This window comes from Prionailurus bengalensis, chromosome C2, assembly GCF_016509475.1.
Source record: "Prionailurus bengalensis isolate Pbe53 chromosome C2, Fcat_Pben_1.1_paternal_pri, whole genome shotgun sequence".
NCBI classification, from domain to species: domain Eukaryota; kingdom Metazoa; phylum Chordata; class Mammalia; order Carnivora; family Felidae; genus Prionailurus; species Prionailurus bengalensis.
The window spans coordinates 71,871,756-71,887,785 of NC_057350.1; the positions used below are offsets into that span (position 1 = coordinate 71,871,756).

Below are 16,030 nucleotides of genomic sequence, written 5' to 3' on the forward strand. Positions count from 1 at the left end.
TTAGGAGTAGATTCCTTAATGCCCCTTACCCATTTAGCCCATCCCCTCTCCCACAACCCCCCCCTTTTTTTTTAATGTTTGTTTATTTTTGAGAGAGAGAGAGCATGAGCCAACGGAGGGGCAGAGAGAGGGGAGACACAGAATCTGAATCAGGCTCCAGGCTCTGAGCTGTCAGCACAGAGCCCAATGTGGGGCTCAAACCCACAAACCATGAGATCATGACCCAAGCTGAAGTCAAGACGCTTAATTGACTGAACCACCCCAAAATTATCTTAAACTGAATGGAAGAGGGAAGAAGGAAGGCAGTGAGACCATTCCATCTGACCATTCAGATGCTACTGTAGTACTCAAACAAGACATGATAAAGGATTGGGAGTGGAACAAAGAAATTTGAAAGTATTCCAAAAGAATGAATGAATTAGCAGAGCAAAAAGAAAGATTAAAGAGAGGAGGAATCCATTTTTATACCAAAGTTTTAAGCTTCGATGAGAAAGATGCATGAGAAAAGTCTCTTTAACAAGAATAAAACTGATTAAAAGGAGAAAAGTACAAGATAGAATTCTATTCCTGGGTGCTTTCTATTTCTGAGTGCTATAGTCACTGTTCCCATACTCATTATCCTTTCCACTTTTATTTCTATGAGTGGCTTCTCCTCTACCATCTAGCAAACTTTATCATCCATTAACCCCTCCCTCTCTTTATACCTTTGAACAAACTTCACCAGCTGTACCTCAACTTTAGCAACGGTTCTATTTTTCACCTTTTCATTGTTGTGTTTCATAAAGTTAAGAAAGACCTATACATACAGCCCCAATTCTCTCCTTACCTTCCTTCTGTAAGTGACTTGTATTCTAAAAGGCATTATAAAAAGGTACTAAAGGCCTCATCTAATACAATAAGTCTTTTCTTTTTTTTTTTCTTTTTTTAAACAAGCTCTACACCCAACATGGGGCTTGACCTTATGACCCCAAGATCAAGAGTCGCATGCTCTATGAACTGAGCCAGCCAGGTGCCCCACCTTTTCTTAGTTCTCATCCATTCCAGCCCTTCTAAAAGTTCTCCTGTCTTTCCAGAGTACCTTCATTCTCAGTATTGCAACTACTACCTCTATGAAGGTCCCTTCACATTTTCAGCTGTACTAGAGCAGTTGTTTAACCCTAGTCATGTATCAGAATCACATATGGAGCTTAAAAAAAAAAAATCCCCAGGCCCTCCTTCTGCAGATTCTGCTTCAGTAGAAATGGAGTGCAACCAGGGCATTGTTCTAGTTTATAATGCTCCACAGGTGTGACCAAGGTTGAGAACAATTAAAACTAGAGACAGGAATTTTCATCTTTGAATCCTCTGCTCAATCCCTTCACGAATTTCTTTCACACACTTACTGACTTGCCTCAGTAATTTCTGGAGTCTGATTTGAGAGGTTATAAAAATCTTACACAAAGATTTGAGGGTTTTTTTGGGAAATGTCGAATCAGAGGGAATGCATTACTGGCTCCTTTCCAAAGCAGTATACAAATATTTTCCTGTCTCTTCTACCTCTAAAAGAAACAGCATTCTCAAATTTTTTGTCTCAGGACCTCGTTATACCCTTAATTATTGAGAGCTCTAGAATTTTTGTTTCTGTGGGCTTATGTTTATGGATATTATCACAGTTTAGAAATGAAAACTAAATATTTAAAAACTTTGTTATTTCATTAAAACAACAATAAACCTAATGCAGGGCAAATAACATTTTTAATGAAAAATAACAATCATTTTCTAAAAAAAAAACCACAAAAATATTTAAAAGGAAGGGTAGCATTGTTTTGTATTTTTGCAAATCTCTTTGGTGTCTGCCTTAATAGAAGATAGCTAGATTTTCATATCTGCTACCACATTCAATTTAATTATCACACATCATGTAGACTCTGGAAAACTCCACTATATATTCATGCGAATAAGAGTGAAAATACAATTAATGTCTTAGTATCATTATAAAAATAGTTTTGACCTTATGGATGCCTTGAGTCTTGGAGATTCCCCAGGATCCCTGGACAATACTTTGAGAACTGCCACTATATGGTATTGCCCCACTGAAGAATATTTAGGTTGTTTATACAAATATTTAATGAGTGACTATATTTTGGGCAAAGATTTAGGAAGATTTTATTCATTTATTTGTTCAACCATCAAAAATGATTTATTGAGAGGGGCACCTCACTGGCTCAGTGGTATAGCATGTGACTCTTGATCTAGGGTTCTAAGTTTGAGCCCCACAGTTGGCTGCAGAGATTACTTCAAAAAATAAAATATTAAAAACTAATAAGTAAAAATTATTTGAGGGGTGCCTGAATGGCTCAGTTGGTTAAGCGTCTCAATTTCAGCTCAGGTCATTATCTTGTGGTTCATGGGTTCGAGCCCCGCGTCGGGCTCTGTGCTGAAAGCTCAGAGCCTGGAACCTGCTTCAGATTCTGTGTCTCCCTCTCTCTCTCTCTCTCTCTGCCCCTCCCCCATTCACATTGTCTCTCTCTGTCTCTCAAAAACAAATAAAACATTAAAAAAATTTTTTAAAAATACAAAGTTACCTGGTATTTTAAAAAATAAAAATAATTTGAGAGCCTGCCAAGGGCTCTCTGTCTTAAGTGTTCTCTTACCTCAAGCTAACATCCTCAGTGACATTACAATGTGGAAATCTGAACTTCTAACCAATCAGAATTTGAGACAATCTCCTATCTCTCTGCACATTCAGTGACAGCAACAGCTGTTCTATTTTAGGATCTGTCACATGTAATTGGAGAACAAGCACAAGTTCAATCTTATAAGATCATAAGCTACCCCTAGATATCATTTATCTTAAGGCCCGGATCATAACCCCCATAAAAGGAAAGCTTTTCTGATCCTTCATGGACTAGATCCTATTTCACCTTATCCATTAAACCACCACTGATTTTCTTAGCACAAAATCTGTCTGAAGTCCTATAGTACTGTTGGAATTTCTCTTATGACATTTCTCAACTCCATGTTTCCTGTCTTATCTTTGTTATTAGAAATTCCTTGAAGTAAAAGATCGCATCTTTAAATATCCTGAGAACCTGGTCAGTTCAAGAAATTTATCACATATTTAACATATGGCTAGTGTAAACAAATGTATTTCTGGCTTCTATGATTTGCTTTGAAGTTATTTTAAAGCAAATCATATATAATATGGTGTGCTGAATATTTGCTACAACTAGATTATGTCACAAAATTTACTTGTTTATATTTAAAAATTTAGATTTTTAAATCTTTTAAAAATTTAATTCTCTAATTAAAAAATTAGAGAAGAATAAAATTTTTTGTAGGGCCTAACCTCAGTTACAAACATATTTTGAGGGTATGATGGCATATTAACTGTTAGATATAGAACTAAATACAATCATGTTAAACCCACTGATAATGATTTTTTATGTTTTTTTAACACACAGGATAAAACTCAACTTGGAGCTAGTTTATGAAACATTTTCTACATGTGTAAAAAAAAGATCTAGAGTCTTTTTTTTTTTAATTTGAACAAAAGTTTATTCTAAAACACTGATATAGCTGCAAAAAATAAATTAGTCAGATACAGTTAGTAGGGTTCAGTTATTGCCTTAAATTCATTTTGGAACAAGATGGTTATAAATAAATAAGCTTCCAAAGTGTCAAAATTAGCTATATACGTAGAGTTCCAAGATCATTAGGTCATATCTAAGGCACTCTATTCCGAGTGTTACCTCTGGAGGATTTAACAAATCCTAAAAGTCCTAGATGATAATGCAAACACTCTGGAAATATTTTCCATGTAGAACAGAAGTCTCCACACACTTAAAAAGTTCTCATATAGAAAAGGGAGTTTGTTTCCTGTAACTCCATAGAGTTAATAGGTAGGCATGATTCAATTCAAATTAAAAGAACTTTGTAGTAAATAGAGCTATCTCCAATAATGGAGTTGTCTTTTGAGGTGGTATGCTTTCACTGAAGACGTGGATGCTGGAGTTATGTAACTATTCACCAGATAAACTATTAAAGAAACACCTGAGGAGGGCCTCATGATATGTAAGATCCTTTACAATACTGTAGCCCTAAATATATACTATTTACACATTGGGGTTACTTTAAAAATCCCATAATACTGTTAAGAAACAGGGTTACCACCTATTTAAGGCAACTTAACATGTTTACGAGATTTCAATATTAAACAAAAATCTGAAAGTAATCACAAAGGGTACTAACATATTTCCTCCATGTTTTAAGTATGTATTAAAAATAATATACTATGAACCTACAAATAACAGATCTTTATTGAAGCTTACTTGTAAAACTTACCAGAATTCTGTTGGATTCCCCATCGTACTCTCATCCTGAATTGTCGGGCACTACTTTGCTGGAGTCTTCTATTTAGTCTTGGAAAATTCTGCTTTTTTCCCTCCTTTCGATTCAATTTGATGATATCATCTGTGATATAGGAAATGTAATTATTTTCATTTTAACTTAATGACTCAATCACTCAGTCTCATTTTCTTTTTTTTTTTAAGTTTATTTATTTTTGAGAGAGAGAGACACAGAGTGTGAGCCGGGGAGGGGCAGAGAGAGACGGAGACACAGAATCCGAAACAGGCTCCAGGCTCCAAGCTGTCAGCACAGAGCCTGAGGTGGGGTTCGAACCCACGAACCGCAAGATCATAACCCAAGCCGAAGTCGGATGCCCAACCGACTGAGCCACCCAGGCATCCCACTCAGTCTCAATTTCTAGTTGATAGATTTCCCAACTTCTTTGCTACTTTGAAAGCACTTTCCTAAGAGGATAATAGTAAGATAAAAAAAAAAAAAAAAAATCAGCCAATATACTTGGAATACTAAAGAAAGGTTTGGTAGGAAAAGTTCAAATCAATCCCCAAAGCAGATATACCAATTAATAAAGACGTCCATTATCCCTAGTATTTATCTGACACATAAATAAGCAAAAATCTGTTTACAAAAATTACTCTTATTTACTTTCCACAATCACAGAAGTCTCCAGTTTTTAAGCTTTTTAAAAAAATGTTTATTTATTTTGAGAAAGAGAGAGCACAAGCAGGGGAGGGGCAAAGAGGGAGGTAGAGAGAGAATCCCAAGTAGGCTCCATGCTGTCAGCACAGAGCCCAACACAGGGCTCAAACCCACAAATGATGAGATCGTGACTCACCCAAAATCAAGAGTTAGATGCTTAACCAACTGAGCCACCCAGATTCCCCCAAGTCTCCGGTTTTTAAAGATGACCATCTTGGGGCACCCAGTGGTTCACTCAGTTAAGTATCTGACTTCTGCTCAGGTCATGATCTCACGGCTTGTGGGTTCAAGCCCCTCGTGGAGTCTGTGCTAACAGCTCAAACAGAGCCTGGAACCTGTTTTGGATTCTGTGTCTCTCTCTTTCTCTCTCTGCCCCTCCTGGACTCACATTCTGCCTCTCTCTCAAAAATAAATAAACATTAAAACAAAATTTTAAAATTAATGGAAACAGACAAGTAAACAGCAAATATGAAATAAAAAAAACTACATGATTAAGGTATAGCACAAAAAGAAAGTACTATGGGTTCTCCACTCTTCTAGCAAAATAATTCAGGGTTATCTTGTTTTTCTTTCTACCTGATCCTTCAAAGCCTCGCTTTCAAACTCTCCTACCAAAGTAATTCACAAACATAACATTGCTCTAAAACCACAGCACAACAATGTGAATGAAGATCAGGAAACTATACTCTAGATTTCTATTTACAAATGTTAAAACAAAGTTACTAGAAGCCAAAAATACTCAAATACCCAAATAACTAAATAAATATTAATAAATATTTAACAAATTATTAATAAAATTTTATTTCTCTCAATTTTTCAGGGTGCCTGGCTGGCTCAGTTAGAAGAGCATGTGACTCTTGATCTCATGGTCATAAGTTCAAGCCCCGTGTCAGGTGTAATTTTTAATAAAAAATTAAAAAATATCCAAATACTTTCTCCACAGTCCCAGCTCCAATATTATGTTTGATAATTGATAAAGCAAATAGACCTGGTCAACAACTTCATAAAATTTCACAAAACTAACTAACTTCTATTATTTTTTCCAAGCTGCTCTAAACACAAACCTAACAACTATATGAATATAGTCTTTTCTAAAGTAAAAGAAGCAATTATATATTATAGGGATCCTTTCTCATATATTACTACATTACCTAACCCAGCAGTAATCTTTAAAACTTCATCACAAATATTCATTAAAATAATTCGAATCTCCCCAAAGTAGTTTATCTTCTTGAGATCAGTCCTTCAATATACATAAATTCATCCAAGTTAAAGACACTCAAAAACACTTATTTTAAAATAAAAAGGCTTCATGAAATCAGATACATGAACATGTTAAATTCTCAAGAGACAGGGAATATTTTTGAACACTTTCAAAACACTACTTTCCTTTAACAAGTGCTACTTATTCTTCACCAGAAGTCTGAAATCTCAGAGCCATGAAAGTACACACAAAAAACTGAATTTGCTGGGAACCATTAAAAAAAAAGAGGCAGAGTATAATTTTGACTAACAAGGTTATTTTTGAAATATGGCATTTTAGAGTATAAACATAACTAAAAATTAAAAGTAGCAGGGGCACCTGACTGGCTTAGTCAGTAGAGCATGCAACTCTTGATCTCACAGTCATGAGCCATAAATTGGGCATGGAGCCTACTTAAAATAAAAAAAGATAAAAAATAAAAAAAGATTTAAAAGCAGCAAAGCATACAAATATAAAATTGTTTTATATTTAAATGCTTTATTATCTAAATCCTCAAGTTAAATGATCTATTATGGATTCTTCCAATTTAAAAGAAGAAAATCGCTTTTTCCTACTCAGGTAGACAGAGTATGTATCAAAACAAAAATTCATTACAGTGAGCTACTTTTATGAAAAAGTTTCTTCCATGAATATATATATATGTGTATGTATGTATACATATGTTGTCCATGTATATATATAATATACATGTATGTATATAACATATAATGTATGTATATATATAATATGTATATATATTATATATATATATGGTAATAATAGGGGCATATACATGGGCCATACACAGTAATAACATATATATAAATGATAATAGGAGGATATATATGGTAATAATAAGAGTACCTAACATTGCACATGTATTCATTTAATTCTCACAAGAATTCTATGAAGTATTATAATACCTATTTTAAAATTAAGAAACTGAGCCAGAGTGAGGCCACCTATTGGTAACCTTGGTAGATATATATAAATATTCATATAATTCATACAGTCACCATTTAAAACAAACAAAAATCGTATTCTAAACCTCTACAGACCTGATAAAATGGAATATTCACAAAGCATGACTGTCTAAAATAGGTATTTTATTTCTCTCAATTTCTCAGGGTGCCTGGCTGGCTCAGAAGAGCATGCAACTCTTGATCTCAGGGTCATAAGTTCAACCCCATGTCAGGTGTAGAGACTACTAAAAAAATACACTTAAAAAGCAGGTATCATCTCTTCCTCCCATTTCTGTAAACTTCTCAACTTAAAAAAAAAAAAAAAGGAAAGAATGCTATATATTCTTGGGAGAGAAAAGAAACCAAGGTCTATTTTAGCTATCCACAGCACTTCATTTCTACCTCAAAGAAAATTATCCCTGTTTTCTTCACTTGAACATCCTAACCACCAAACAAAATGCGTTAAAAAAAGAACCTAGAAACTTGAGAAATGAATTGGTTATGAAAATACATGTTTAACATTTCCTGCAACATCTACAGGGTTTTGGTTTTTGTTTTTTTTTACTTGTATGATTTGGGACAAGTTATTTTCCTATGGCTCAGGTTTTGTAAAATGGGAATAACAACGGTGGCTTATATCGTGTTTATATGTAAATATAGTGCTTACTGTGTACCAGGTACTGTTCTAAGCAGTTTACATATGCCTATTAAATCATTTAACATAGCAACCCTCTGAGGGAGATAAGCACAGTCATTATCATCATCTTTTTACAGATGAAACACCGGGAAACAAGTTCCCTGTGACCACATGGGCTAGTAAGTGGCAGAGGATCTGAATTGAGACAGTGTGGTTCTGGATTCAATGCTCTTTACTATTAGGAGCACATACCTCAGAGTTACTAGGAGGCTAAACTGAGTTAACACACATAAAATGTTTCGTTCAGTGCCTGCAAGGTAGTAAGCGCTCAATACTACTTGTTATTATATTCTTCTTGGCCTTAGCTGAAAAGGTTTCTCATTTCTTTAGAGCTCACTACTATAAGCAAGACAAGACTTGAGGCCAAACCTATTATTTCTGATGATTTACTTAATTCACATATTGGATTCTGACGTGCACTAATCACAGAAATCCAAGAGGTCTTGAGTTTTGACAAACAAACAAACAAACAAACAAACAAAAACTGTGCAGATGAACCACAGCAAAAGAAAAATACCTTCGTTGGGAAAGTTACACCTCTGCATCTGCCTCTCAGGTACTTTTCAAACACTTATCCAAAACCTGCAAGCCACCGAAAGCACTGGCAGAACTAACTCTATCTAATAACCATAACTTGAATTTTGACAAAAAGAGAGTAATTTTCAGGCCAGCTAATCCAGAGACTAATGCCTCACCTGTGTTAGGTCTGAATTTTCAACTGAATCCCCAACCCTCCTCCTTTTTCCATAATCCTCACCAAACCACCCCACTCATGGGCTAGACCCCATTGCTTCTCCCGGCTTCCCGTTAATCCGTGTCAGTCTCCGTCAGTTTTTGCTTTTTTCCTAATTAGCAAACTTTAAGCCTGATTAAGGAGCGCTCCTTTCTAGGCACCTCCTAGTAAAACACCATCTGAGGAAGCCCCTGTCTGACGGTATTTTCTGAAAAACGCTCTTGGGTCCGCGCCCCCGATGTGGCCCCGAGGTCTGGCGCCCGTCAGAAATGGCCAACTCCCGGGGGCGTCTCTGCGTTTCTCGCACCACGCCAGGCGTAGGCCTGGCCACACAAAATGCCCAACAAGCCCTCCTCCGGAACCAGCGGCTCTAACCGAACGCAGACTCAGCCGGGCTCTCAAAGGGCTTTCTTCAGGAGGGACGGCTTGGTCGGACCTTTCCCCTCGCTCGCCTGATAACGCCCACAGCGAACACGCTCGAGGGGAAACCCGAGGAGTTTTCCTCACAAAGAGCCGGGGTCGCCCAAGAGTGGTAGCGCCCCTCGACCCTCCACCTCCCGGCCCGCAGCGCCATCCGCCCCCACTGTCCCTGCACAGACACGGCCCCGCCGAGGGGACGCCCGGGTCCCTCCGGCCCGACCGCGGCAGCGGCTGGCGCTCCCCTTGTCCCCACTGGCCCTCACTTGGTTCCGCCCACCCGCAAAAAAACTCGACCGACAACTGCGGCCAACCGCCCCTTCCCCCACAAACCGCGCTACTTGGTTCCACCCACACCCTCCCCCCACTCCAACTCGGTCCAACTCGCTCCTTACCCAAAGACATATCAATTTTGTCAAGGTTTTCATTGCTGCGGGCTTTCGCCGCCGCCGGCGGCGGGGTCGCCGTGGCTCCCACTAACCGGGTACCAAACCGGTTCATGGTTGGGGACGTCGCGCTGGAACAGTCAGCGGAGAAGGCCAGAAACTGAGGCCTGCCACCTCCCACTCACGCACGCAGACTAGCTGCACCGAGGGAACGCGCACGCGTGCTGGCCGCGCCTTCGCTCTCCCACCCGCGGCTGCGGGAGGGGGGCGGGTTGCGGGGGGGAGAGGCTACAGAGACGAGAGGCCGGCGAGAGCGGCTACACGCGGGGACATGATCCTAGCGGCCCTTGATGGACCGGAGGAAACATTGCACCCCTGCTCTGGGCGCTTGCAAGGGCCGCTGTTTTCGCTATTTCCCTTTCCGCCCAAATTGGGGAATACTGGACCCTGAGCGCGTCAGAGTCGCATGCCTTAAATGAGATTGTGTTCCTCCACTCCTTCCTGCTACAGAAAGGCTCCCTAAGCTTTGGTACACACGAACCTTTCACACCCCACTGCAATGCAGCCTCAGAGGCAGGGTAGACCCCATCCAGCTTAGATTGCAGAACTGCGACCCAGCTCCCCTCTCCCAGGCCAGCTCCTCCACCTGCAACATGCGGAGTCGCCTCGTCTGCACGCAGAAGAAAAGATGCAGTGACAATTCTTGCGTCACCTTACCAATAAAAGCAAATGCTAACGTTTCCCGTATCTGTACCACTTCTCAACCGGCACTGTTAAAACATTTTGCGCGGTACTAGCTACCTTAATAACACTTCATCTTCCCTTGGGAGAGGGGTAAGTACCTCTGCTTGTTTGGCTGCATTTTTCTCTAATTGATTTGTGTTGGGAATTGATAGGATTCGTTTTTCTTTCTAATCATCCTTGTAGGAAAACTTCATAATATTTTATGAATTTCTACATAATAACTTTTTTTCCTATTTACAAAACATGATATTTTCTCTCTTCTTACCTCTTTCTCCTCCAAAGCAACTGTGCTTGTATGGAAGCATTTAGGTTATATTACCCTCATAACAGCTTAAAACTATCTAAGATATTTGCATCTAAGGAAAAAAACAAAAAAAAGGACAGGTATTCCTCCATTTAGAAATCTCCGCCACTTTTCTCCTGTCTACTTCCTAAAATTTTATTTGCATAGAAATAAACCCGTGACGTAAAGCATCTCAAAACCACAGTACCCTGCACTTAATTTTTCCCCCCATGACAAAAAATATAACCATGTAAGAAGAGTGAATCAACCCAGGACACATCTATGAAGCAGTACAAGAAACTTTAATGGTAAAGGAAGGTTTGCACTAAAAACTCAAGAACAGTATTTGTCATGTCAAGGAGAGTAGCATATATGCTCTTAGCACAATGTGCTTGATTTTGTTACTATTCCACCCAGCAGCTACCACCCCTCTCCTGACTGCTAAGAACTAGGGAAAATGGGTTATAGAGATAAAAGTATGAGGGAGATCTAGATTTTATTGAGTGGTACCTTTTTCATTCACTTCATTCACTGTGTGAGCTTGGGTGACTGTCTGGGTCTCATACTCATCTGCAAAACAAGAATTAGTTATACTAAATACATACATTATACTTATTTTTGGATTTCTTAGGGTTCTAAAATCTAAGCATGAAAACATTTTTCTCCACATTATCATTATTCCCCTAGAAATAACTTCTATAATCTCTGGTTATTTGTGAGAGTAAACTACAGGGAAGAACATTAGGTTTTTAATTTTATGAAGGAAACAATGTATTTAGAGTTTGGATGCATTCTGTACTTCAGGTATTAATAGGACAGATAATAAAAATCCCAAATGTATAAAATCCTACCCACCACCAATATATATATATATATAATATATATTGTTATATACATAATATATAATGTATATAATATATATTTTTATATACATAATATATAATGTATATAATATATTGTTATATACATAATATATAATACATATTGTTATATACATAATATATATAATATTGTTATATACATAATATATATATAATATATATAAAGATTCCCTTTTATCCTTATCTTCTCCCCAAAACTGAAGCTCTACTCCAAATTTCCTTAACTTTAAAAGGAACATGCCCCAATATTTCATTAAGCAATCCTAGCTGTTGTGTGTCAGACTTTGAGATTTCCCCAAAGGCTGAGGGTCTCAGAATCTCAGAGCAATCACCCAGATTCCAAAGGGAAAAACAAGAGGCATTGTAAAAGGATAGGTCAGTCACACACAAAATAGTAGAAAACAAAACAGCAACCTGAGACACATCCAGCAAAAGTGAAGTGAGAGACAAGATAAGAAATCAGAACTGGGGCTTGTCTGAGAAGACAATCAGCCAGCTACAAGGGCTGGAGTTAAAAGGTTGACCCTGTATTTTCTGGGGCATGAGAGGTAGCTATTCATTTAATCATATATTCATTGAACACCAGGTATTGTAATAGGCTCTAAGGGTAAAATGATAAGTAAGATGGGTTCAGTCCGTATCTTCATACAGTTTGCAGAACAAAAAATATTTTCTGAGCACCAACTGTAAATAAATACAGTACTGTTCTGGACACTGAACATACAGCCATTGTCTGGTGAATAGCAGTTCAGCGGCTTCATGTAAGTCAGAATAAACACCGAAATCAAGCAGCTGCCCTTTTTAGAGGCTTGATGTCATACATCATAGATAAGCATGTCTAGGATTGCCAGAAAAAATACAAGGTCAATTAAATTTGAGTTTCAGGTAAACAATGAATAAATAGGAATGTTTTTTTTTTGTTTTTTTTTTTTTACTACATGATGTTGCATGCAATATTTAGGATGTGTTTATATTAAACAATTATTATTTATCTGAAATTCAAATTTAACTGGGAGTCTTATATTTTTATTGACTAAATCAGGCAACCTTAACATCATACTTTTCTATCAACAGTTTTCAGCTCTCTTTTTATAATGTGCATAGAGATCCACATTCTCTTCAAAGGTGATAATAATTCATGTATTTCACCTCTTACTACTTTTATTAGTTCGATATTTCTTCTAAGCTCCCCTTTTCTCAGCTTTGTTGAAGTATAACTGACAGACAGTAAAAGACATATTTAAAGTGTGTAGTTTATACAGGTGTATGGTGTATAGACCTGTGAAAACACCACCATACACAGGAGAATAAATATATCTATCATTCCGACAAATTTTCCTGTGCTCCTTTATAATCCTTTCCCCAACCATTACTTAAACAACCATTGATGCTATAGATTAATTTGCACTTTCTACAATTTTACATAAGTAGGATCCTACAGTATATACTTTTTAAAATCTGGATTACTTCCCTCAGCATAATTGTTTCCAACCTGTATGCCTTTTATTCTTTTGCTTATCTTATTACACTGGCTGGGGACACCAGTACCACATTTAAAAGGAGTGGTGGGAGTGAGCATCTTTGCCTCCTTACAAATCCTGGAGGGAAACCATTGCCTTTCGCCATAAAATATCATGTTAGATTTTTTTGTAGATGCCCTTAATCAGGTTGAAGAAGTTTCCTTCTACTCCTGGTTTGCAGAGTTTTAATGAGTGGATGTTGAATTTTATTTAATACTTTTTCTGCATCTTTTGAGATGACCAAATGGGGTTTTTAATTTTTTATTATTTTTTTTTTCAAATGTTGAACTACTCTTGCATTTCTAGGATAAACCTACTTGGTCATGGTGGATTATCCTTTTAATATATTGTTGGATTTGTATTGCTAATGTTATGTGAAGGATATTGTTTTTCTTTTCATGAGTAATATTGAGTGTAGTTTCCTTTTCTTGTAATGTCTGTCTGATTTTGGTATCAACCCTTGCTTTTCAAATTTTTGTAATTTTGTAAAATTTACATTACACCGGGCTAATAAGGGATTTAGGGTATAATTTGTATCATCTGTAGGTATAATTACCATTATACCTAATTCTTTTAAGCTACTTGCATGCACAGTACAGTTTTTCTTCTCTTTTTTGCTCGGTTCTTCTCGTTCTACCCCATTTGCCACTATATCTTCTGCAGTAGCTTTTTCTTTGCCACTCTACTATAGCTTCCTGTTCCTCTTTTGTGTTGCCCTTTTCCTTTGTTCTAAGCTTTTATAGCTGTTCTAGTCTTCTGGCTCTTAATCTCTAGTTTCATTCATTCATTTGTTCAAACAGAGTTTGAGTTCCTACTATGTGCAAGACACTGTTACATCACAGTGATGCAGCAGGGCAGTACAGCAGATATATGACAGGCAGGCTTGCAGGCGTAGCTGGAGGCATTACTGGTCTCCAAGCCCCTGTAAGTCCCATCAGTTTTCTCTGACTAGACAACTTGCTCTGGATGGACAGGGGAACTTGAAGGGGAATTCTTCTTGGACTCAGGGGTTGGGTTTCTAGCTCACTCCTTATTAGGCTTTGTCTTCTCTGGGCAGGGTAGGCATCCTGTCAACCAAGGATCATAGTCAATTCACTGAATAACTAATTGTGGAATTTTCTAAAGCTACACAAATCTACATTAGTCACACAGTTTCCCTTTATTTACATGATTGTGTTCTTTATAAAGATATATTCTCAGGGTGCCTGGGTGGCTCAGTTGGTTAAGGATCATGGGGCCTTTAGCATTCTTTATTCTCTCCATGCTTCTTTTCCCTTTGCCCCTTGGCCTCCTTGCTCTGGGATGAAGAGCCTTGGCTGGACTCTCATCTCTCTCTTTCCCTCCGTAGAGGATCCCTTCTCTTGGCTCAGGTTTATCCAGCTGGACTTTCAGAGAGCTGGGACAGGGACATATTGAACATTCTCCTAATATATTAAGAATTGGCTCAGCCCAGAAATAAGATTTTTACAAATTTCATTGTAACTTCGCAATTTCTGAATTTGTATGCAATGGGTTTTCCCATATAATTGAATAAATGAACCAATACTAAATACTTAAAGTGGGTGAAAATGTTGCTATCAAGACAGAATAGAACCATTCAATTAAGACCTGGCAACATTCTTCAAAAGCTTTAAAAATCATCCCATTTGAGGGGTGCCTGGCTGGTTCAGTCAGCAGAACATGTGATTCTTGACCTCAGGGTTGTGAGTTTAAGCCTCAAGTTGGGTGTAGAGAACACTTTTAAAAATCCCATTTGAGGGGCGCCTGGGTGGCGCAGTCAGTTGAGCATCCGACTTCAGCCAGGTCACGATCTCACGGTCCGGGAGTTCGAGCCCCGCGTCAGGCTCTGGGCTGATGGCTCAGAGCCTGGAGCCTGTTTCCGATTCTGTGTCTCCCTCTCTCTCTGCCCCTCCCCCGTTCATGCTCTGTCTCTCTCTGTCCCAAAAATAAATAAACGTTGAAAAAAAAATTAAAAAAAAAATTCCATTTGATATGAACTACTATAAGCTTTATTTTTTTAAAAAATATTTTTTAAGTTTACTTATTTTGAGGTGGGGGAAGAGAGAGAGAACCCCAAGCAGGTTCTGTAATATCAGCGCAGACCCTATGCAGGCCTCTATCTCATCAACTGTGAGATCATGACCTGAGCTGAAATCAAATATTGGACACTTAACTAATTGAGCCACCGTGCCCCCAAAAGATTTTCTTAGAGGGTAATCTCTGCACTCAACGTGGGGCTTGAACTCATGATCCTGAGATCAAGAGTCACATGCTCTACCGACTAAGCTAGCCAGGCACCCCTATAAGCTTTATTAAAAGAGAAAAGGAAAAGAAAAAAAGAATTTTGGTAAATCAGTAAATGTGGTAAAATCAATGAATTGGTTTTGGAAAAAATTGTGTAAAGACTTCTAAAAATTCTGAGCTGTGGAAAAAACAGAAATTAACTCAAAACAAATTAAAAATTAATCATTGGAGTGCCTGGGTGGCTCAGTCAGTTAAGCGTCCAACTTCAGCTCAGGTCATGATCTGACAGTTCATGGGTTCAAGCCCTGCATGAACATGTTGCATTCTTTGTCCTGCCTCTTGTCTCCTTTATTTTTTTAAATTAATTTTAAGTTTATTTATTTATTTTGAGAGAGAGAGAGAGAGAGAGAGAGCACAGGTTGGGGAGGGGCAGAGAGGGGGCGGAGACAAAAATCCCAAACAGGTTCCACGGGGTCAGGGGTCAGCACTGAGACTGATTCGGGGCTCAAACCCACAAATCACAAGATCATGACTTCAGCTGAAGTCGGACACTTAACCGACTGAGCCACGCAGACGCCTCTCTTTTGTCTCCTTTAATCTGATAAAATTTGTCAGCTTTTCTTGTTTTGTTTTTTTATATTTACTACATTTTTGAAGATTGAAGGCAGTTATTGTACAGACTGTCTTCCAATTTGGCTTGTCTTATTTTTAACCTGTGATTAGATTCAGGTTATTCACTTTGTCATGAGTGCTGTGTAAGTGATGTGTTCTTCTAAGTATTAAACATCAGGAGGCACATATCATTTTGTCTTATTGGTGATTTTAACTTTGATCACTCGATTAAAGCATGTCTGCCAGATTTCTCCATTGTAGT

The 16,030-nt window shown here is 38.0% G+C and overlaps 1 protein-coding gene across 4 annotated transcripts in view; it reads right to left on the bottom strand.

The window, feature by feature from the left end:
* Positions 1–16,030, bottom strand: part of FYTTD1 (forty-two-three domain containing 1) — a 41,712-nt gene that overhangs the window by 21,684 nt on the left and 3,998 nt on the right. Inside the window, exons 2-3 of one of the 4 annotated variants that reach the window (XM_043594430.1) lie at positions 11,022–11,081; positions 4,324–4,452 (exon numbers count right to left, since the gene is read on the bottom strand). In XM_043594430.1, the coding sequence (XP_043450365.1) occupies positions 4,324–4,452; positions 11,022–11,081 (189 nt within the window). Of the gene's footprint in view, positions 1–4,323; positions 4,453–8,465; positions 9,381–9,493; positions 9,845–11,021; positions 11,082–16,030 lie in introns of those variants that run through there. The other 3 variants (XM_043594429.1, XM_043594431.1, XM_043594432.1) reach the window with 3 other exon arrangements.